Raw genomic sequence first — 24,460 nt, 5'->3', positions numbered from 1 at the left:
CGTGCTGGTGGGCCACTTGTGCGAGGGGGGCCATGTAGACATTGAACAGGGTCGGGCTGAGGGTTGAGCCCTGGTGTACGCCGCAGATGATGTCGGTGGCTTCAGATCAGAAGGGTGGGAGGCGGACTCTCTGGGTTCTGCTGGAGAGGAAGGATGTGGTCCAGTCCAGGGCCTTTACTCGGATTCCGGCTTCTTGGAGGCATGTCTTTACCCCCTCTTCCGTAAAAGACTGAAAACTCTCCTATTCCCCAAATAGTACCTCTCCTCATTACCTCCGGTCTCCAATAACTTTCACAGCGCGGGGATGCCTCCGGGTCACCAGGCGCTCTATAAATCGCTAAATAATAATAATAATAATGTCTTTAGTGTGTGGGGGCAGACCGTGTCAAAGGCGGCTGACAGGTCCAGGAGGATGAGGGCTGATGTCTCGCCGTTGTCAAGTTGGCGCCTGATGTCGTCTGTGGCGGCGATGAGGGCTGTCTCGGTGCTGTGGTTTCGTCTGAATCAGGACTGGGACGGGTCTAGGATGTTGTTGTCGTCGAGGTGGCAGCTCAGTTGCATTTTGGCGATTTTCTCGATGACCTTCGCCGGGAAGGGGAGCAGGGAGATGGGAAGGGAAGGGGAGCAGGAAGATCTTGAGGTCCGCCTTGGGTTTCTTGAGGAGGGCGTTGATTTCGGCGTGCTTCCAGCTTTCCGGGAATGTCGCTGTTTCGAAGGAGATGTTGATGACCTTCCGTAGTTGGGGTGCGATGGTTGCGTCCACTTTGTTGAATAAGTGGTGTGGGCGGGGGTCCTGAGTGGATGGAGTTCATGGCTGTGCACGCCTCGTTGTCGTTGACATTGGACCAGAAGGTCAGGTGGTTGGTGCTGGTGGTGTTGGAGGGGGTGTTGGAGTCTGGAGTTGTTGGGGCGGTCGTGGTGTTGAAACTGTCGCGGATGTCAGCTATCTTGCGGTGGAAAAAGGTGGCCAGTGAGTCGCACAGATCTTGTGAGGGCGGGATGTCATTGGTGTTGGCGCTGGGGTTGGAGAGTTCATTCACTATGTTGAATAACTCTTTGATGTCAGGTGCGTTGTTGTCCAGGAGGGCTTTGAAGGAGGATGTCTTGCCTGTTCTTATGAGGTGGTGATGTCTGCAGATGGCGTCCTTGTGGGCTGCGTGGCTGTCCGGTGTGCATTCGTTGAGCCATTTCTTCTCCAGTTTCCGGCACATGCGTTTGGAGGTCTGGAGCTCCTCAGTAAACCATGTGGCTTTCTTGCTGGTGTGGTTGTTGGAGGGTTTCTTGAGCGGGGCGAGGGTGTTGGAGCAGTCGTCGATCCACTGTCTGAGGTTGGTGGCGGCGGCGTCTGGGCCGGTGGGGTTGGTGGGGGGGGGGTCTGGGCGAGGGTGGAGGTCAGCTGGTCTTCGGTGACGTTGCTCCAGCAGCGGCGGGGCAGCTGTTGGGTATGGTGGTGCGTGGTTGGTTTCTGGAAGGTGAAATGGATGCAGCGGTGGTCAGTCCAGTGGAGTTCGGTGGTGTGGTTGAAGGCGACGTGGGTGCTTGTGGCGAAGACGGGGTAAAGCGTGTGGCCGGCGACGTGGGTGGGTGTGGTGATGAGTTGTCTGAGGCCGAGGTTAGTGAGGTTGTCGGTGAAGGTGGCGGAGTTTGCATTGTTGTTATCGAGGTGGAAGTTTAGGTCCCCGAGGAGGATATAGTCCGTGGAGGCAAGTGTGTAGGTGCTGGCGAGGCCGGTGATGGAGTCACAGAACTGAGCTCGGGGTATGGGGTTCTGTAGACGAGTGATCCTCTGAGGGTGGTGTTGGGGTCGATGTGGATCCGGAAGTGCAGGTGTTTGGCTGTGTTGAGGGTGTCTTCTGCGTGGGTGTAGCACTGGAGGGTGGACTTGTGAACGATGGCTAGACCTCCTCCAGTTCCGTTGGTGTAATCCCTGTGGGTGATCTTGTAGCCGTCCGAGTAGGCTATAGCGATGTCGGGCACTGAGGAGTCGTTCCACCAGGTCTCGGTCAGGAAGGCAACGTCTGGGGCAGAGGTGTCGAGCAGGTCCCAGAGCTCGACGGCGTGCTTGTGTGTGGCCGATCGTTGAGGAGGATGCAGCGGAGGTGATTGGGTCTGGCCCTTGGAGGTTTGGTGGTTCTGTTGCAGGTGAAGTTGCAGGTGCGGCAAGAGAAAGGTCCGTGGGTGCACTTCGGGCGGCCTGGAAGCAGCGGTTGTCACGGCCGGTGTTGAGTGCGAGGAGAGTCTGGCGTCGTGGTGTGCGCGGGGTCCAGGCGTTCTGGTGCTGGGCGCGGTCCGGGCACAGACAGGCTTGCCTATGGCGCGGCAGCGGCGCGGCAGCACAGCAGCCGCCATTTAAGGCGGGTAGGGAGGGAGGAGCAGCTGGGAGGAGGGAGCGGGGTGGCGAGGGTGCGAGGCCACAGGGGAGCAGCGGCGGGGAACAGGCTGCTAGAACAGGAGGGGCAGTGGCAGCGAGGGAGGCGCTGGCACACAGGTGGAGCTGTGCGGCAGCAGGGGAGTGACCTGTCCTGCAAGCAGGGTCAGGACTCACTGTATGGATTGTTTTAGGGGTATCCTACCTTTATGAACTTATCCTAGGCCCACTGATACATCTATTGTAGGCTGGAGTCACTCCTGCCTTCTCCATTACAATATTTTGCTACGTGCCAGGCGAAAATGGAAGTGTATGTTCCTCTCTCTCCCTTGCATTTCTGCGACATGCTGCAAGAACCATGTAAGCCACTTAGCTTCTAGATATTTTGATCTTCATTTCTTGCCAAGATTGCCTAATGGAGATGTCTGCTTCTAGTGACTGAGCGAAATGAATCTGAAAAAGTTGTGGACTAAAAGAGGATCCTGCTCAAAATAAAGAATCAAGTGAGTTTTACGAAGAAAACAGTCCTGAAAAACAGCATCATAATTGAGTTTTTTAAATTGTATTCATCCTTTTTATTATCTGAACCTAAAATCCCCAGAAGGGTAATTGACATAGAAGCCTACTTTGACTCATAGTGATCGGAAGTGTCTTTGTCTGCTCGGACCTTTTGAACAACCTCCCTGGAAGGTTCTACAGAGCAACTTCGCTGGGCGCCACCCATGGCTCAACCCACAAAAGTTACTCCAGTTACAAAAAAATCCTCCAAAGTCTCACTGTTGAACTCCAGACCAGGAATAAAATGTGTTTTCAAGCAGAAGCAGGCACCTGTGGCACAACATTACTTGTGACTTTGTAAAACCGGGAACTTTCTTAGACCAGATGATTGTGACTGACCAAGGCCTCCTACAGGCAATGCCTGAATTCCTGATCAGGTAAAGGCTCCAAGTTGGCCTTGCTGGATGACATTCTTCCCAGCACTCTAAGTTTTGCCACACTGGTTACTGTTGTATTTACCTATGCTTGGTAATGATCTGTAACAGAATCCTAAGCTTGTCATGATGTCGTAATGTTCCAATTCCATTTTATCACAGTTGGAGCCACTCTGTGCTAGAGAGTGGTGCGGTGGCTCGTTGCTTTAAGATTAAACCTAAAGGTTTAAACATATTTCTTCTCTGGATTTATTTACAACCCACATCAGTTACCTCGTCGATTCCCAAGAGGATACTTGGAAACGTGTTCAAGGGTTTCTCTTTGTGTCCCATAGATTTAATGTAATGGTCTTAGTCATACTTTTCTGTGGGTTATTTTTCTTTCAATTGGAACATTTAAAATCTTTTACCAATTATTGTCTTAGAAAGTTGTTACCTTTTTAGTAAAAATTGGTGCTAACCTTTCAGATGTTTATTTTTAAACACTATTGTTATCTGATTGTGCTATTACCAGTAACATCTTATACATGTTTGCTAAATCTGGACTTCCTGATCTGGTCTAGTAACTGAAGGTGGGTCAGAAAAACAGTAGGTACACCTGTTTACTAGGGGGTTAGCAACATTCGAGTAATTAGCTTTTTTGTGTAATATGCGAAATTATGAGAAAAGAACACAAAATTACAAGTTTTTTTCTTAAAATGCAAACCAGTCATTTTGCGCTATAATTTAGTGCAAAATGCATTTCTGACGGGAGAATGCATTTTGCACTAAAAATAGCCGAAAAATTCAACTGCTGCAAACAACACCCACTCTCATTCTCATTGGTTGCTTTGCTCCTGCATTGATAATATGCCCCATACATCTTTAGACTAATCACCCATTGGAAATGGTGCTATGTTCGGCTGCCAATGTTTCTTTATTTACTTATTTATTTTTAGGAGCTTTATAAAGCGCAACTGCCACTCCAGAGGAGTTTTTGGTAATGGTGTCTTTCAAGGGAAGCAAAATAATATAGCTTTCTAGATACATTACAGTTTAAACAGCCACATTTTGAGTGCTTTCCGAAACTTTCAGAGCTGTGGGATAGCACGGATCTCAAGAGTTCCATAGGTTTGCATCCTGGACGCTAAATGATCGGCCACCCCAGTTTTAGACTGAGAAAGGGGGGAAACTAGCATTGCTTTGGTGTTGGATCTTAGCAAATGACCGGGTGTATATTTCTGAAATGTGTGCTGAATATAAAGAGAGGTCTGTCCCCCAAAAAGTTTGTAATGGTACAGACGTATGTAAACCGAAGTATTTTATGAAATGGCAGTCAATTAAGTTGCAGGTGATAATCTGATGTTGAGTCAAACGCTGTGATGATGAAAATGGATCTAGCTGATGTGTTTGGGATTTTTTGAAGTCATGCAATGGACAATTTCCAAGGTATACAGTATTGAAGTGATAGAGTCTAGCATGAAAAAAACAGTGGCTGCCATAACTTTGTGGGGGGGTGATAGAAAGGGCATGATTCTCCTAAGAATCCTTATTTGATTGCCTCATCAGTGGAATTGACTCTATTCTTCATGTTTTTTAATCAAGCAACAATGTTTATTTTTCTTGTATTTGGTGCTTTTCAGTATGGTACAGTCCTTTGATAGTTTTTTTTATTTTTTATATATACCGTAATGTTTGCTATGATTTTAATTGATCGTGCAATCAGAATAGACTAACAAAACTTTTAAAACAGGATATAGTGACAATACAGATCTGATTATCCAGATCGAATTCGGAGTTTATGGTGATGCCCAAGTTTCTATACTTCAATACAGGCACAGATCAATCTCTGTAGTTGGAGGGCCATAAAGAATTGACCCAAAGATTCAATTTATTTAAAAGAGATGATCTCCAATTGGTATGGATTGATCTTAAGGCAATCATAGAACTGGCTATATAGTTCAGTGGTTTGTACTCCAGTCAACTAATCATGTGGGTCCAGATAAAAAATAAGCTGAATATCACTGTAAGGATAGTAAGTAGCTTTGAAGTGTTGTAACAGATCAGTGATAGGGCCCATATAGAGAGTGAACAGGAGCTGTGAAAGTTATGATTCTTGAGAGATAGGAAAGGAGAGGGCACTCAATTCTACCATTTACATTATTTTCCCCAGGAAGGAGACAATCGATTTCAGGGCCTTAAATACTAATAGTAGTACCAACATGGTTTAGGTGGTCAAATAGAGCCTTTTGATCAATTGCATCATATTACCCGGTCCGAACAATGCTTAATTATAACTTAATGTATTATTAGACTCCACATGAGTAGGGCAATAACTATTTTTCTACATATATAAAACATACATACACAGTAAAACCATGCAAATATCAACAATCGAGTGAGAAAATTATAACAATTAATGTAGACAATAAATAAAATACGAAACATAAAAAAACTAATTTACAAAAAAGTAAACATTAAAATAGATTTAAACATAAAAATAATATTAATTAAACAATTAATGCTATAAAATCTATTCAACCAATAATATGAAAACTATTAGGGCCTCATTTATGAAAAGTGACACACTGCTACGTGAAAACAGTGATGAGTCACTTTTAATTGCACCCTCCTTGCGACAGGCTGGATGCGTCTTATTTACAGTATGACGCATCATGTCGTAAGGAGTTACAGATACGTCAGTATTTTTGACGTATCTGTAGGCGCAAAAATGACACATTGCTGAAGTGTGTCACAAAAGTGACGCAACTCCAGCTATGGGTCATTCAACATGGGCACGTCCCATTTCAAATGTGCCTGCATCAGTCTTATTTCAGCTGTGAAGTTGGCGTAAGATATTGACGCATTTGCATCTTAGAAATGGCGCAGTGAAATCTCATAGATTTCACTGTGTCACTTCTACGAGCCTTACTTGCGTCGGAACACCCACCCTGCATGCATTATACATGGCGCAGGTATAATGTGGTGCAGGGGTTTACAAAGTGATGCTTTTCCCTAGATGCGTCACTTTGTAAATATGATCCAACATGGCGCATTTTTTACGCCACTGGTTCGGCTGCGCAAAAGTGAAGCAAGGGCTCATAAATAAGCCCCTTAGAGTCTAAGAATATTATATATACTATTTCCTCTCAGGTATATGGAACAGCAGGTAAAGTGTTGGACTTCATAGGGGTTAGATCGACTATTTCTACTCCAGTCACTACAATACTAGGGAAAGTGTTAGATTTTATATGAGTTAGATTTACTATTCCTACTCCAGTCTCTAAAATACTAGGGAAAGTGTTGGGACAACACAACAGTTGGCAAATCATATGATTTTGGAGGTGTAAAATTTACTATTCCCACACTAATCTGTGCAACAGCAGGGGAAGCATGGGATTTCAGAGGGGGGACATTTTCTATTCCTACTTCAGTTAGGACAACAGCAGGGAAAGTGTGGACTATGAAGAAAAACGTATTCCCACTAAAGTCTCTGCAACAGCAGGGGAAGCGTAGGAACTTGGAGGGGTGAGATTTACTATTCTGACCACAAACTAAGCAACAGAAGAGAAAGTAGTGAACTCCGAAGATGTTCATTTTACTATCCCTACTGAAGTCTAAGTAGGAGTTGGAACATGCTTCACTTCAAATACTTTACATATATGAGTAACCCCATGAATGTAGAAAATATCATACACTCTCAATAAACAAATGTAAATATATATTTTATTTTCAATTAATCAAGTTTCATAATCACTATTAATAAAATAATCCATAAATAAATGTTATTCAGTTATTAATTAACTTCCCACCCTGCACCCCTACAAGCCTAGTAGTCACAACTAAAATATAACAAAAATAACTTCCATAACTTTTCATTAACTTTCTACCCAGCCCCCTACAAACCTAGCACACCCCCAATTAAAATGTAATATCAAATAAATAAGTACATCACAATTTACATAATTATTGATCAAGTAAATAATACATTGATCAATTAAGAATTGTTAATTAATTATTACTTAAATAACTTCCCACCCTATCCCCCACAAGCCTAGCAACCCACAACTTTATTACAACTAAAATAAATCAATATTACATAATTTACAGAATAACAATCACATAATTAATAAAAAATGATTCGTTCATTATTATTTGTTTTTACGTCATTAACTTCCCACCCTATCCCCCTACAAACCTTACAACACTATAAGTTAATATTAACAATTCAATTAAAATTCTAAATCACTTAAAACTACAAACTATATTTAAAAAATGTATAACTACACAATCAATAGTAACACAGAATTAATATATCAACTAAAATATATTAAAATAATTAAAAAACAATATTTTTTACCATATTATTGAAAATGATATTAAAAACAACAATAGTCTTAAAAACAATATTACCTAAAAAAACAATATTATTGACAGCCATAATCTTGCTTCGCAAGATTTTTGTGTCACAATATTTTGTTTCTGATGTTTGTGTCTCCCGATATATACAACTCGATATTTTATCCAAACACCTTTACTTTGACTAATGACCTTGGCTAATAAGATATCAAGGCTTTTCTTGCATACGATTAGATCATATATTGGTTTGACAAAACAATTTAATGAAAATGCCAAAATCTAATTCAAGATCTATATAAAATTGATTTACTAGCTAACATTTTATAACAGTCTGGTCTACCATTTGTACTTGGAAAGAATTATGCAAATAATGGTACTTAAAAAGTTTATGAAGATGCAATAAACTGTGGCTTGTCATATATATTCCATAATTTCAAGAAATAGTTGTCATGAGTCAGTACACAGAGCATCCACAATTCACAATACATGCTTTTGAAATGCAGAAAGGTGTGATTTGTTGCTTGTAAAATCAGAAACTTAACACATCCAAATGTACCATGATGGAATAGCACTAGCAAAGAGGTGTGCACATTCACAGGAACCAAGAGTTATCCCGATGAGATTTTCTGCTATTGTTCCCTGTAGAGAAGCACATTTCTTTATTTGCATTGTGCATCGTGGATTTCCTTGGGCTAGATTTGAATTGAAATACCATAAATTAATGAACAGTCACATAATCTAAATGTATTTGCTTTCATGGCTATGTTTTTGATATACTGCACCAAGATTTTGTCATATAGAAAGCATAGAACATCCGTGGTTCTCTGATTCATAATTTGTATGCATACAGTCTGACGTCTGATCTTTAAGAGGTGAACACAATAAGGCCAGAATGCTAAACTGAAGTGTGTCAATCATAGGCGAAGCAGCTAGTTAAAGATAGGTACAAATCCTGTCATACATGGCAGGTCATTCCCACCTCACTGTATATCACACAATTTCTCTATGAATATCAGATCTAATCATTGATGCAAGTTGGGCCATTGTCAGCCCCATCAGAACAATGCAGGTTGGACCTGCTTCATAATAGTGTTTGTATATCACCGTCAAAAACAGCAGGGGAAGACAAATGAGCTTTCAGCTGACAGTGTCGGCAAGGTTTTTAGCAGAGTTACCTTAACTGGACAAGATAGAATGGAGCAACGAAGAATACAGCAGACCAACTAAAAAATTAAATTTTTCACGAGCTTAACTGATATATATTTATTATATTGCAGGCAAAGAAGAGAGTATCTGGTTGCATGTTGATGCTGCATATGCTGGGAGCGCTTTTGTGTGCCCAGAGTTCAGGCATTTTATGAAAGGAGTTGAGGTAAGCTTAGTTTTATGAAACTCAGAATAATGAAAATGCCTCAACAGACTATTATGGAGGCCTCTTCCACTTTTAAATCATAGTAATAATACAACTATTGATAGAAATCTTGTGCTACCAAGCACACCTTTATATTGTTTAAAATTAAAATAGTAAACTACTACTGACTTTCCAATTACTGCTTTTATTTTATAGCTTTGTTGTGTAAATAATCTGGGATTTCGGTTTACAGAGCAGACGTTCTCAATGAAAAATTCCAATACCTTTACATAGTTGATAACAATTGTCATTTCTGTGATAGGGCCACACAGAACCTAATACAATGATGCATGAGTCATCATTTTTCTACAGAACAGGCACGCAGCTGGTCCTGTTTCAAACACATTTGAATGAGTGCATTTCTAGTCAGTTGCTCTAGAATATTTCTCAGTTTAAATATATGGAGTGGTGGTTAATTTCTGAAGTTCAAAAAGTACTATCATCTTCCATGGACAAAGCAAAGACATATAATTGTAGATAAGTAGGTATCAACAACATGGTTATTTTCCAGGAGGGTTTCAATTGACATCATTGACATCCACAGCAAAGCTTGAGTTGTGTTTGATGTCACTTGGAATCCAGAGGTCCTAAACATCCATTTGCTGACACCCACACATGTATCATTTTATGGTCTTTCCCCCTTCTCCATTGCCCTGCCTTTTAATTGATCCCAGGAACTAGCCTTGGAGGGTGATGGGAGCCAGGAAGCACTCATCTATATATATAAAAACGAATGTATGTCTGTCTGTCTGTCTGTTTGCTCTTTATGTATTACTACACCATTCATCCGATTGCCATGAAACTTTGGGAAGTTGTTGAGTACACTCCCGCGAAGGTTTCTGTCATAACATTTTTTTAAATATCATATCGGTCCCCCAGGGCCCTCATAATCTTTCGAATACTGATGTACGCACCAGATGGAAAAACAACAAATCGTGTATCCACAAGCACTCAAATAAATAAATAGAATTAAAACGCCATTCATCCGATCACCATGAAACTTTGGGAAGTTGTTGAGTACACTCCTGCGAAGGTTTCTGGCATAAAATCTTTTTAAATATCCACCCCCCCAGGGCCCTCCTAATCTTTCTAATACTGATGTACGCACAAGACGGAAAAACAAAAAATCATGTATCCACAAGCACTCGAATAAATAAATAGAATTAAAACAGCATTCATTCGATCGCCAGTAAACTTTGGGAAGTTGTTGAGTACACTCCAGCGAAGGTTTATGGCATACATTTTTTTTATAATCTTTCGAATACTGATGTACGCACAAGACGGAAACACAAAAAATCGTGGATCCACAAGCACTCGAATAAATAAATAGAATTAAAACAGCATTCATCCGATCGCCAGGAAACTTTGGGAAGTTGTTGAGTACACTTCCGCGAAGGTTTCTGGCATAAAAAGTTTTTTTTAAATATCGGCCCCCCCAGGGCCCTCATAATCCTTCAAATACTGATGTACACACCAAACGACACTTTGAAATGTTTTCCATATTAAAATGAATGTTTAAATAAAAATGACACTATGTAAATTGAATGTTATCATAACGAGTTTCATTGAATTTCCTTTCTTCGGAGATCCCAGCAAAGCGCGACGGGTAAGCTAGTATTAAATATATTCCTTTCTTTACATCAGTAGCCTTCTGATAATCTTCCAGAGCACCCAAGTCATAACTTTTACCTCCCTCACAGCTAACCTTCTTGACTATGTGAAAGCCACCATAATAATTGGTGTGTGGTGGCCCTTCTCCACACCTCCTAAACATACCTGTCTTCCTGCCAAATACCCACTCTAGCTCTAGCCTTCTCTCCACAACTACACTGCTTCAAGAAGCGGCATGTTTGGCAGTGGATGTCACACATATCTACTTCTGAGCAGAGTAAATATCTCATGGAAGAAGGCATGGTGTTAGATATGGAATTCCTGGATGTCTGAAGTATTTGCCCAAGCCAGGCAGGAACCTCCACAGTAGTTAGTATAAACTAACACTAAAACATTACCTGTGCTCACCCTCCTCTGGTAGCTTGGCACTGAGCAGTCAGGCTTATCTAAAGAGGCAATGTGTAAAGTATTTGTGAAACACACTCACAGTAACACAGTGAATACGCCACAAAAAGACTCATACATTTCTGAAAATAGTGGTCTGTATTATTAGCAAAATGAGATCAAAACAATAAAAATATCACATATATTTCTTAAGACATGCACAATTAAAGAATTCCCAAAATCATGGTATTAAATAGTTCTTGAGTGCCGAAGGGACACTCACATTCAAAGTGTTTTGTTGAAGGTAGGCAAAAATGCAAGATTAGCAAACTCTGCAATGCCAAAAGAACACATACGTTGGATGGGACAGTCACGGTATCTAACCGGTTTACACTATCCGGCACAAACAACAGAGGAGTTGGAACAACATGGTCTGCTACTGAGGCAGACTCCGCCGCCTGTCATTGGGAGCATGAAAGCTCTTGGGACCTCCAGTGTCTGCTGTGAATCCATACCTGCTCTGGGTGCTGAGAAGAAGGGAAGCCGGTCGCTGGTGTCGGATGGCCCATGGCGGCTGGGGTGGGAATGATGTAGTTGGTGCACTCCACGCAACGCGTTCAAAGATAATACAGCTGATCCACTCAGCACTGAGGTGGAGGCGCAGCTCTCATCTAGAGTCTCCACTTATAGGGCACAGATGTGGGGGACGTGGGGTGTCAAACTCACAAGGTGGTTATGCGTGGTCAAATGAGGAAATAAAGAAATAAGATCAAAAAAGAATTATGATCAAAAAGGAAGATTTGAAGAAGCCCAAAGAACTATATTGTCCGTATCAAAAAGGAACATTATTTATTATAAATATAACACACAATCATTAAAAAACTTTGGCTCAAGACAAACAATGCTGGTGTACATAAGCAGAAAATATAACAAAGACCAGACATGTGGCAAACAAAACCACTACATGTTAAAGAAAGAACAACAACATATACATAAATGTAGTGTCCTTATAAATTTGGGCCACAGAAAAGCGTCGACGGCGTTTCGACCGCTGATTATTTATGCAGTCATCTTCAGGACAGAGAATTGTCTTGAGAGTTGCATATCTGAAAAAGTTCGATCGGCCGTCGGAAATACGCGTGGTGATCTAGACGCTGCGATTTTTCACAGCTGCCAAAATAGTGGACGCACAGTTGGCTGAAGTTTGAATGCCACTGCAACAAATTTTAAACCCTAATTTTCGTAGTGTTTCCAACACGTTTTCCCACTCACCTAAAGTAAATATGTGGATGACCATAATTCATTGATTGGTCCCGATCGATCTTTTTCAGATATGCAACGCTCAAGCCAATTCTCTGTCCTGAAGATGACTGCATAAATAATCAGCGGGCGAAACGCCGTCGACGGTTTTCTGTGGCCCAAATTTATAAGGACACTACATTTATGTATATGTTGTTCTTTCTTTAACATGTAGTGGTTTTGTTTGCCACGTGTCTGGTCTTTGTTTTACGTTCTGCTCATGTACACCAGCATTGTTTGTCTTGAGCCAAAGTTTTTTAATGATTGTGTGTTATATTTATAATAAATATTATTCCTTTTTGATATGGACAATATAGTTCTTTGGGCTTCTTCAATCCTTCCTTTTTGATCATAATTTTTTTTTGATCTTATTTCTTTATTTCCTCATTTGACCACGCATAATTTCAGGTTTTCTTTCCCTGAACCTATTGTTTGATGTCATAACTGATTGTCCCGGGTTCGGGGTTTATGGACAGCCCCTGTGGTTGTTAATAATCTCACAAGGTGGAGCCTTTGTATTTAGAGCAGAAAAGCGCAGAGTATAAAGATGTTTCAGTTGCTGGAATCAGAGTTCCCTGGCAGTGCCGGTGCAGGAAAAAGTATTTGGTGACTCTGAGACTTTAAGGAACAGGAGCGAAGCCAACAAGCCATTGGAGAATACTTGTAGCACAACAAAAGGTAGCAGATAGCAGTCCAGCACACAAAAACAGGTCACATAGTGGCAGTGCCTGCTGGTAGCACAGCAGTCCTTCCTACAATATGCAGATGTAGAGCCACCAACCTCTGGTTACAAGTCCCACGAGGTGTCTGAAATCAGGTGGTCAGAGCCCCAGTACTTATACCCAAAGTGCCTTTGATGTAAAGGGCAACTTCACAGGAGCTCTCTGAAATGAACAAGGATCCCCATCAACCCAGTCCTGTCTGCTAGCCTATTGGTGGGGGGGTTATCAGTACCTTGTGTGTGGACAGGACTCTACCTATTCAAGTGGGGTTTGAGCTCCTCCCACCCATCCCAGCTCAGAAAGACCCATCCGAATGCAGATGAATGCGGATGCAGTTGAGTTACCTGTGCAGTGGCTGTCTGGAAGAAATGCACACATGTAGCTGTCAACCAGCCCAACCTAGGTCAGACAGGCTGTCAGGCACATAGAGCAGTAACTGCAGAGAAATGTTCACTTTCTAAAAGTGACATTTCTAATAGAGTAAAGTTAAATCCTACCTCACCTAGGATCTATCAATTCCATTCCAAACATATGAAACATCAAAAAGCTACTCCTCTCTTAACCCGAATTATCACTTAAAAAGGTATAAGGAAATTCCCAATCCTCACCTTTGAGAAGAGTAGGCCTCGCAGTAGAGAAAAATGAAATAGCCCGTTTGTTACTACCAGGACTTAAAAACCACAACAGTGCATGTCCTACCTTTTACTTACATAGCACCCTGCCCTTAGGGCTACCTACGGGCTACCTTAGGGGTAACTTAAGAGTATTAAAGGAGAGTTTACGGCTTGGCAAGTAGTTTTAAATGCCAAGTAGAAGTGTTGGTAAACTGCACACACAGGCACTGCAGTGACATGCCTGAGACAGGTTTGAAAGGCTACTTCCGTGGGGGTACAATCAGTGCTGCAGCTCACTAGTAGAATTTAATATACAGGCCCTGGGTATATGGTATACCACTTTACAAGGGACTTACAAGTAAACTAAATATGTCAATCAGGTATACACCAATTACACATGTTAAGGGAAGAAGCACATGCACTTTAGCACTGATTAGCAGTTGTAAAGTGCCCAGAGTCCTAAGGCCAACAAAAAGATACAGCAAAATGGGGAGGTAAAAAGCAAAAAGATTGTGGGAAGACCACCTTTAGGATGCTAGATCTAACACATGGGTAGCAGCCATTGAACAGCTTCTACACCTTTTTATTACACAGAAATGAAAAAAGAGTAACTTTTTTCACTCCTTGCAGGGATGTAACAACACTTAAAACAATGGGAAAAAATGTTTCTGTTCTCTCTAAATAGCTTCTATGAAAGCTGTTGACTGCCTATAAAAATGTAAAGGAGTAGGCATCAAAAAGCGATTTATATTCCCAGAGGTTTCACGAATTGTTGTAGACTAATAAAGGAAAGTTTGAGTTGTGGGTGGTGCCATTTGAAATGGCAAGGTGGTGTCTAAAATTGCCATATTTTTATACCCCCAGATTTTTTACTTTCACTGTTTTTGCAGGCTTTAGGGCTGCTAACCAGTGGTGAAGAGGCTATGCTCCCCCTTTTAACATAATAAAATTGCATGCTAGGTATGGTTGCGGGCAACGGCGGACACAGTGACCGCACTCCCCTGCTGTGTTCCCTTCGTGTTTGTTTCAAAAGACAATCTGGCTGAGTGTGAACAAACTACTCCGGAACTTTGGACTGGTGCACCACTCGTTATTAAAAGACGGTTGGTCAATAAGTCGATAAGTCATATATTCTTGTTAGAATTGTCTCGATCAATCCTTTATTTTCGTATGTGTCCCAATACAAAAAAGCCAGCAAACGCGTCTCGTTCATAAACAATGAACTTCTTCAGGGCTGTAAGTATCAATATAAAACACATAAATATATGTACACAAACACACACATTCATATGTACATGACACAAGACTTTTGTGACAAAGTAGTGGGCAAGATAACGGAACAGTGGTGGGGAAACGTGAGTGGTAATGGAAGAGGATCGTGATGCCAGGTTACTTCCATTGCAGCCATCAGGTATGTTACCTTTCGGCCTATCTCCCCACCCAGAGGCTCGACACGGCATTTGTAGTGTTTCTCACTCCCCCAGTTCCCAAACGGGACCATGCCTGGTGGGTTCTTATCCCAACACTCCTGACCCAGAGGCTCTGCACGGCGTTTTCACTCCCCCAGACCCCTCACTGAACCATGCCTGGCGGGTCCGTATCCCAGAACTTCCGACCTTGGCACATTTGTTATCTTTTGTATTTTAGCCGGAGTACTCGGCACCGGCACCAGCACTTGCCTACCTAACTTGCCTCACCTTTGTGCACTACGCTTGGCGGTTTCTTATCCCAGCACTTCCGACCTTTCACTGGACATGCCACTAGAATGGGCACACTGGTTCTGCACAGGACAGGAAGGGTTCTGCTATCTTGGTTGTAGGCAGAGAAGGGCATTGTGGGATTGTTTGCAGCAGAACATACAGTAAAAGCGGACCTCCTGATCAAGCTACTGGGACACAAGAAGCTACACTAGGCCCTTCCTTCAGGTGCCCAGCTAAGCTGACCAGTTCCAACTGAGCCTGCCCAGGACCCTGCTGCTAGCCTCTGCTGGAGTGAATCTTGACTCCCAAGTGCTGTTCCCCAGGTCCCGAACCCTTGACTGGTGTCAAAGTCTACACCTCCTAACACTTCCTGAAACCCGAGACTTAGAACTTTTTGGCTCAAAGACCCAAAAGTCGATGAACAAACTGCCAAGGCTACCTGAAGAATGTGCATCTCTGCTGGCCCAAACATTCAGGTTGCTACACATCTGAACTTTTCTGCAGCACCAAATCCGATTCAGCTGGACCTCACAGAGATGGTATCAGGCCTCATGGAGTCCATCTTATCTACAGCAGCCTTGCCCCCAGTGGCGTCACTAGGGTTGGTGTCACCCGGTGCGGGTAACTCATGGTGTCACCCCCTCATGACTTACAAAAAAGAATTGTTGAGCAGTTGACCATGACATAGTAGTGAAAGAGCGTCATTTATGTCACTGGATGCAACTTAATCCTACACGTCGAGCCAGAGGGGCAAGAAACCAAAATATGTCAGGATGAGTTGAGTTTTGTACAGCACCAGTGGCCTGTAAACCTTCCTCAGGTCTACATGACCCTCTAGGAGTGTCTTGCAAAGTATATCTTATGCACAACCATTGTGTTAGTCTGACACAAATGCAAATAAATTGTCCAAAAAGCCGCAATTTCTCTGCAAAGGTGAATTGGAAAAGCTAGCCAGCTTCACAATGTTTTCCACAGACCCTTGCAAAGGTTGAAAGAAACTTTGAACTTGACTCAACCCTACTCTGATTGAGAGGCAGAAGGCATATATGTTGGGAAACCTTTTTTATTTTTTAATACACTGCAATTGACTGCTGGCTTTAACAAACTGTATCTGAGTAAAGTTTTATAGAGTGTCCCATCTGCATAGTCAAGGGAAGTGCTGCGAGGTATTGTAAGGTATGTGACCACACAAGAAAGGTGTGCTGAAACATTCGTACTAAGACTGAGCCTATTTGTATTGTATTGTACTGTAATTGCATTTATATAGCGCTTACTAACCCTGACGAGGCGACAGAGCACTTTTCAGCGAGTAGCATGCTACTCCGGAACCCAAAAAGGATTAGTGGATCAGTATAGTGAAATTTGTGTAATAAGAAAAAGCGCAACACGTGCCCTGGTAATCCGACTGTAATAATGTGACACCACTATAGTTACAGGTGTAGTGCCAAGTGAGAGAAACAGTGAGCTATGTGTCAAGGGTTTCCTGAACAGGATGGGTGGAGGTGTGGTGAGATTGCGCAAGCAATGATGATGCAGAAGAATCAATTCAGTGGTGTAGCGCCGATTTTCTCTAGCAACACACCAGAGAGGGTGAAATAGTTCTAGATTATTACATATTATTCTAAGAAAGAAGGCTGGGAGAAACTGCAGATAGGAGCTGCACGTGCTCTGGAATACTGCAATAAGGGTCAAAGACTGTAAGAGGTGAGGGGGCCTGGACATTTGAAGTGTTCAGCCCTCCCATTCCCATCACCAAGCAGTGAACCACAAAGGGTGATGTAAACGCATGAACCCCTTCTTGCTCTTTCAGTTAAGTGTCACGACAGAGAAACCTTTGTGTTCTTAAACCGGTGCTCTCTGCCCCTCTTCCTGAGACACAAGGCGTTTTCATTGTTTTTTTCACCAGCTAGTGGGGGCTTGGGAACAACAACTTTGCTGAAAAAGAAAGTTTAGGAAAAACACTTACGCGGACACCGGGCTCTCTCCTTTTCTTTAGACTCCTCTGCAAATCGCCCAGCAGCACTCCCCTGCCGAGACTGTCTCCACTCTCAGTCTAAGCACGTGGTGGTGGCGCACTGGCGCGCATCAGAGAAGCACAGCGCGGGGGCTAGCCCAGGGCCGTCATTGGTAGCGCTATAAGATTGACGGCCCTGGGACCCACAAACTGGGTACGCCGCCGCGCATCGCACCATCACCACTATACTAGTAGGTGGTGCGTGCGTGGTGTGCGTGCACTGCAGTATTTGTTGCTTCATGCGAGTTGTGTCGGTTCATGAAGTATGTGCTTGCAGTGCAGGTAAAAGATGACTCCCTTGCTTCCCCTCGTCTCGACCCACTACCCCCATGCATTTTCCTGTTTGGAATACTAGAAGTTGGTCACCTAGAGCCCACTGTTTCTACACTTTATTGTTTATGTCATCAATCTTGCTGATCTCTCGTTTTCCCTGCACATTGCCAATCGGATTGGAGCCCCATCATAATTACCATGCTAGCTGCTCATTGAGGGGAGATATAGGGCAAATGTAATGCTCTACCAGCTGTTTAGCAAGGTTTTGTATTTGAAGACTGTATTGCAAGCAGGTGCGCTTGCACAGCAGAGCAGAGGTGAGGCTGCAGAGCTGTGTTACACAGATTGGTGTCACCCATGACGAGGGTGTCACCCAGTGCGGTCCGCACCCCCCGCATCCTCCTAGTGACGCCGCTGCTTGCCCCGCTGGAAGAATCTGAGCTACTGAAAAAGTGACTATGTCCAACCGTAGATATATTCAGGGGGAGAAGGTGCCAAAAGTAGCCTGGACGCAACATTCTTAACAAAAACCACAAAAGGGAGAGTCAGGGGAAGATGATGCAACACTACTGTCCCCCCGACGAAACAATAAACACAAAAGAGGTAGGCTGCCAATATTAATGCAATAAGCAACGAAAACATGGTTGATTGTGGAGATCTAGGTTCTGTTAGCCGTGTGAAGTCTCAGTAGGTCTAAAAGGCTATCCTTATTGGAAGAGGATGCCTCACACACAATATTGTTTTATGCTTCATTATAGGCATACTCTCCCCACCCTGGAAAGATGATACTAAAAGGGCAGACTCAACCTCTGCAAAGACTTTTGGAGGAAGTTCTTACATAAAACTTACAGGACAAAAATCTGGATCCAGTTTAATCAAAAATACCTTCAGGTGCCCTGGTTATCACCTTCAATAGTGAGTACCTGAGGTACCTTAAAACCAAATACGTTGATGAACCCTAAAGAGGGTAATGTTTCTAATCCATCTCACAATAGGCCAACATGTTTCTGCCCACACAAAGAGCCAAAAAAGTCTGGGGCATTCTTCAGGGTTGTTGGATAACGACAAGAACAGAATAAGGTGTCCCCTATCTCCCTACAAGCTAAAGTGGGGGAGTACACCTAAAGTGTGCCCAAGTGAATCCTACCTGGGATACTCTGATGCGTAACTCATCATATATCCTAGATTAGAGGGAATACCATAGATTCAGTCAGTGAATCAGTGGTCGAAGTTCATAAAAAACTGTATGGGAACTGTGATGGAGCATGTAGTGGGGCAGGATGAGTGATCCTGGGTACGTGGTCAAAGGTGTGGCTAAAAAACCCAAAATATTCTGTAACTTTTTTCTAATCTTTCAACTTCAGGTAATTACATATAAAATATCACACGGCTAAATGAAAATAAATGAAAGTTATCTTAATCAGTAGGAAATGCACTATCGTACATTATGAAACCTCTATTAGTTAATGCACTGCACCAGACAGCCACAGAATTAAATCCTGGTTGGTTAAGTGGAGAATTGTGACATGTGTATCTTTAGGGCTACAAGGTCCGAATCAGTGAACGAAAGCACTGTGAACATGTAAGCCATTATGTAAAACTTGAATTACACACAGTATAAGAAAAGCTGATACAAAATGTGCAAAAAGGTTAAAGATAAAAAAAAGATCTTCCAAAATGTATATTTTAGCAGTACCCAGACTGTATGTACTTCAAGTTGTTTCTATACCTATATTTCAAAAGCACTCACTTAACAGCTTAGCTGGAAGCTACCTTACAGTTGAGCACATTTACATTTCTTTCAGGGAAGCAGGCACCCTGGCAAGAAGGCTTGTTCACCTTTCTGCCCCTCAGCTTTACAGCACTGGAGACTCCCTGCCTTACAAATTAAAAAACGTATGGACATGTCCTGCCCATCAGCCCCCCCCTCCCCTAACTCCCCCTCCCACTTCGACTGCTGGGGGTAATCAACTTCTGCCGTCTGAAATTTGGATACTTGTGCTGAGAAGAACCTTGATCTCACACAGAGAGGTCACACAACTGTGCCTAATATAGAAGGCTTAAAATTTAGTTTAAGTGAGGGAAGAAATAGGAAATTATTCTTGCCAAGTCTATTTAACTAATTCAACACAAAGTAAGATGCAGAGTGATCCCACAGCATTAGTTGAATGAAATGGTATGATTTCAATACAGAGATATGGCACCTAGCCAGGTTTAGACTTCATTCCTAAAAGGCCTCAGATTTTCACTAGATCTTTGAAGTTTTATCTTTTGTAGTCGATTTTAAGAGATGCAAAATCACTTTTATCAATTAACACCATAAAGAACAAATGCCATGACTTTTCAGTAATTTTTCTAATTTTACCTACAGTTTTCAAATTCCTACAATTTTAACCCTCACAAATGGCTCTTGGTGAACTTCGATTGCTCAACGCTTTGGTAAGTTATTGTTTTGTTAATATATATATTTTTTCTTGGTATACACTATTGGCTCTTGGACTAAACAGTTTAATGCCATATTCTTTTGGTTACATAGGAAATGCTCTACATGTGGTTGTTTTCAGATAAAGTGTTTGTCCTCAATGAGATAGAATTCACTTACATATGGTTAGCATTATTCAATGGCATATGGGAGAATCCAGAAACACTGAGTAAGTGAGTTTGACGATGCTACTTGAAGTAGCATGCAAATGCGTGCAGACGCATTTCTCTTTAAGAAATCCATCCCAAGATGGTAGCCGAAACACACGTGTTGTTTTCACGTGGGCATTCTTACATAAAGACGTGAATTCATGCAGCTGTTGTGATGCGTGCCTGCATGTGCGTCAAGATACATGGGTGGCCATGTTTGATTTATCTTTCTAATGTGGCAGATGGCCATGTTAGATTGATAAATTAAAATGAATTCGATGGCACATGAAGAGGAAAGAAGCAAGTGAACAACACTTTGCAGCTGCAATGGCTCAAAATAAATAAATGAATAAATAAGATAAGTATAAGTAAATAACCGAAGTGATATGGGAAGCAGGATGAAGAAAGCGATGCGGAGTGAAGCTTGGGATCATCGGGGAGATGGGGAAAGTTAAAGGAGACCATGCAGCTGTACCTTCCAGATGGAACTCATATAAGAAAACAACAATTCTGAGAGATTGAAGAATTGAAACTTAACCTCTGTTAAAAAAAGATCTACATTGTTCTATGAAACAAAAGAGAGGGGATAGATTCCGAATGTGCACTTGTGGCTGTTTGTAGACACCTCTATTCTCAGGCAATGTTCGCAGTTGGGTAAACACTTTTTAACCGCATGCGTGCGGGCGGAATTCCGCCCGTACGCTGAGATTTGCGAAAGCGCACTTTACGTGACGAGCTGGGCTCGTCATGAGCGTGCGAGGAGGCTACCTCATGACGAGCCCAGCTCGTCATCAGCGTCGAAGGGGTTAAAAGATATAGGGCCATATGTATCAAAAAGTCCTTTTGCGATTCTCAAATAGCGATTTTTGGGGAATCGCTATTTGAGAATCGCAAAATGCTATGTATGTAGGATTTGCAATAAATATTGCGAATCCTACATATTCCTTAATTGCGAATCGCAAATTGCCATTCGCAATTAATGAATACCTCCTCATTCATTCCTATGGGCCTAGAGGCAAATCGCAAATTGAGAATGCATTTTCAAGGGTGCAGGGGTGTCAAAAGGACACCCTGTTGCAACCCTGAAATAAGCATGGGTGCACATGTGGTGCACATACATGCCCTAAGGGCATGTATGCTTTTCACATTGCACTTTGAAAAATGCAAAAAAATGCATTTTTCAAAGAAATCGCAAATTACCACCAACTTGAAGTTGGTGGTAATCTGCGATTCCTTAAGGTCAAATTTCACTTTTTTGGTGCTTCTTACATTGCATTTAAGGAATCGCAAAATTAGCGATTCCTTAAATGCAATCGCAAAATAAGGAATTGAAATTTTGTGATTCCTTATTTTGCCTTAATACATACCATTTGGCAAAATTGCATTCGCAAACGCCGAAATTCTGCGAATTTCGGCATTTGCGAATGCAATTTTGCTTGATACATATGGCCCATAGCAACTTCTTTAGAAGCCTGACATGTCCCCACATTTTTAGCAGACAAATTCTCCAGGCTGAGTAGACTGCAATTGTTTCAAGAGTACAAATTGAGGGGAAATGGAGGTTTCAGGTATTTTAATTCATGTCCTCAGTTTTAGGAAGTGTTCATAGGAGGATATAGGGCAATTCATTTCTGAAAAATACATCGGTGAAAGGAATTCGGTGAGAAACTTTAAAAATCACATACGTCTTTGGGTGGATTTTGGGAGTTCATGATGGCTAGAAAGTAATACAAAATAAAGATTGTGAAAAATGAACCAGTTTGACTTTGCACTCACCTCCTACTTGGCGCCAATGCTAAAACTGCCAAAGTTGTGTTTCAAAACTGTTGCATGGGGTAATGGATGACTTCTGTTCAAGTAACAAATCTGCCAGAATATATTAGATTTTCTCTAGAATTTTCCAATAAAGAAGTGAAAGCATACAAAAAGGAATGGCAGTGAAGAGCTGCAGGGACGTGGACAAAACGACCTAGTATTTACACACAGTGTTTTCAAACAGAGCTTCGGCGGTCACATCTGTGGCAGCCAAAGGGAGAGGAGCAAACATCATTCAGCAGTGCCCTATTGTACATGCACCGACATGTAATTAAACCTCTATTGACTTGTTGTGCTAGGGATATCCTCTTTCCACCTCAACACTTTCAAAGGATACTGTTCAAACATCAAACTGACTCATATTTGTGCAGCATATTAGCAATGTATTGGTTTTCATGGGGCAGATATTTAATGTAGACAGTGTCTGCGTTTCTCTGTCCACGCTTGGTCTGAAAATAATTAGAGTTATAGCCCGCAACCTAATTTACCACTATTTAACTTGAATCTGAAAGAAGGCCCGAGCAGACATGTGCTTTAGCTCTGGTGGCGCTGAGTGCGACACTTGCATTTTTGCCTCCCCCCTCCCCCACCAATGACCTCTAATGATTCCCTCACTACCACCCTTCAACAGTGCCCTCATAGCTACATAGACCCTCTCTCACATGCATTTCATTTATTTGAAAGCTTATTAGGTTTACTAATAGGAATGTGCATCTACCCCAATGGACCCTTTTCTAGCAACATTACGAACAGATAATGAAAGACTGGGGAAAAAAACATAACTTTCTAACCTATATTATGCAATTTGCATGCTGCTCTTTTGTGGCAGGTCATAAGTCACTGTTCTATATTAGGATTGTAACTTATGAACTTCTGTGATAAATGCAGTAACTCACTGAGCTATCCACCTAAATACATTCTGTGATCTGAGTTGTAGAAGGCATATTATCCTTCAGCACCACTTTATGAGGAGTTTAACTGCCACTAGACAAAACTTCGATCTCTCTCCAGCAGGAACATTACTCACTAGAGTTATCTAGACATTTTTATTGCTGCCTAAAAACTGCTGGACTCACAATGAACTTTGCAGCAGGTGTGTGAGAAATTGGGTTGTTGCTTGACTGGGTTGTGGCCCGGGCCAAGCAGCAACCACAATCCTTGTCAGGTTGAGGCACAAGTCAACCCTAAATGAACCTGTGCTCAACCCTCTGGTAGCTTGGCACAGAACAGTCATGGCTAACTTAGAGGCAATGTGTAAAGTATTTGTGTAACACTTCAATTAGTAATAAAGTGAAAACCATCACACAAAAAGGATCTCACACCAACTTAGAAAAATAGAGTAAAATTTAATAAATACAAGACCAAAATGACAACAATCCAAATACTAGAACTGGAATACGATTTTTAAAAGATTTATAATGAAAATTGTGCCATTAAGCACAAAGATGGTAAGTGCACGAAATGGAAAGGAGGGATCAATATCTAATTATCTTTTAGTACTAGTGGACTAGGAATTGTCTCCTCACCTCCCTTGCTGTCTGGGCCACTCTCAGCTGAGTATTGACGCTGAGAGTTGGTCCCGGGGAGGCGAGGGTAGGACAGCGGCCATATTGGGTCGGGCTGCGCCGTGACGCGCTCCAGACTGCTTAAAAAGGGAAGGGCTTCTTCGCGCAAGCGAACGCGCTGCGGACGCGCCGGATGCCCGCCGGAGTCACGCCAGAGTCCAGCCCGTCTGCGCCCGTCCGCGCTAGGCTGGGCTCTGGGCGCCGGCTTTCTCCTTTATTGGTGAGCAAATCCATTACTTTAATTATGGTAATGGCATACTCTTTTGATGAGCTTTATGCTCTACGTGGTACTCCTAATAATGAATGCGCCATCTACCCTTCCCCCCCTACTAGGTTTCGCTGTCCCTATTGTAACTTTTCATTAAAATCTCCTACCATGTGTAGATCCCTATGCTATCGAGGCAGACGTAACAGACAGGTTGGCCCCAGGATAGCCCCCCTTCATCCACCGCTAAGTTTCTGGAGTATAAACTGTCGTTCCCTGCCACAACATAGTTACAATATATATGAATTTCTTGTCGAACATCAACCGGATGCGATATTCCTGACCGAGACTTGGCTCAGGGACTGCTCAGGTCCGGATATAGCGGATGCCATTCCCTCCAATTATGTTATTCTTCACCAGGATAGAAACTCTGGCAGGGGGGGTGGAATCGCAATTATTTTTAAGAACATCTACACTTGTAAATTGGTTGATGCCACCCAAAATAATTGCGAGTCAGCCCTATTCCAACTGTTCATTACCCCTCAATTTACACTGTCAGGTCTACTGGCGTATCGTCC

The 24,460-nt window shown here is 42.5% G+C and overlaps 1 protein-coding gene across 2 annotated transcripts in view; it reads left to right on the top strand.

Annotated features, from left to right (window-relative positions):
- The window catches only part of LOC144829207 (aromatic-L-amino-acid decarboxylase-like), a 626,175-nt gene that overhangs the window by 439,406 nt on the left and 162,309 nt on the right, over positions 1-24,460 (top strand). For both annotated transcript variants that reach the window (XM_078688108.1, XM_078688110.1), the window contains exons 8-9: positions 8,916-9,010; positions 20,038-20,105. In XM_078688108.1, the coding sequence (XP_078544234.1) occupies positions 8,916-9,010; positions 20,038-20,105 (163 nt within the window). The remainder of the gene's footprint in view (positions 1-8,915; positions 9,011-20,037; positions 20,106-24,460) is intronic.

The sequence above is a fragment of the Lissotriton helveticus genome, chromosome 4_1 (assembly GCF_964261635.1).
Source record: "Lissotriton helveticus chromosome 4_1, aLisHel1.1, whole genome shotgun sequence".
Classification (NCBI taxonomy): domain Eukaryota; kingdom Metazoa; phylum Chordata; class Amphibia; order Caudata; family Salamandridae; genus Lissotriton; species Lissotriton helveticus.
The sequence above is the reverse complement of the archived record's forward strand: the minus strand, read 5'-3'. Positions and strand labels throughout refer to the sequence as shown.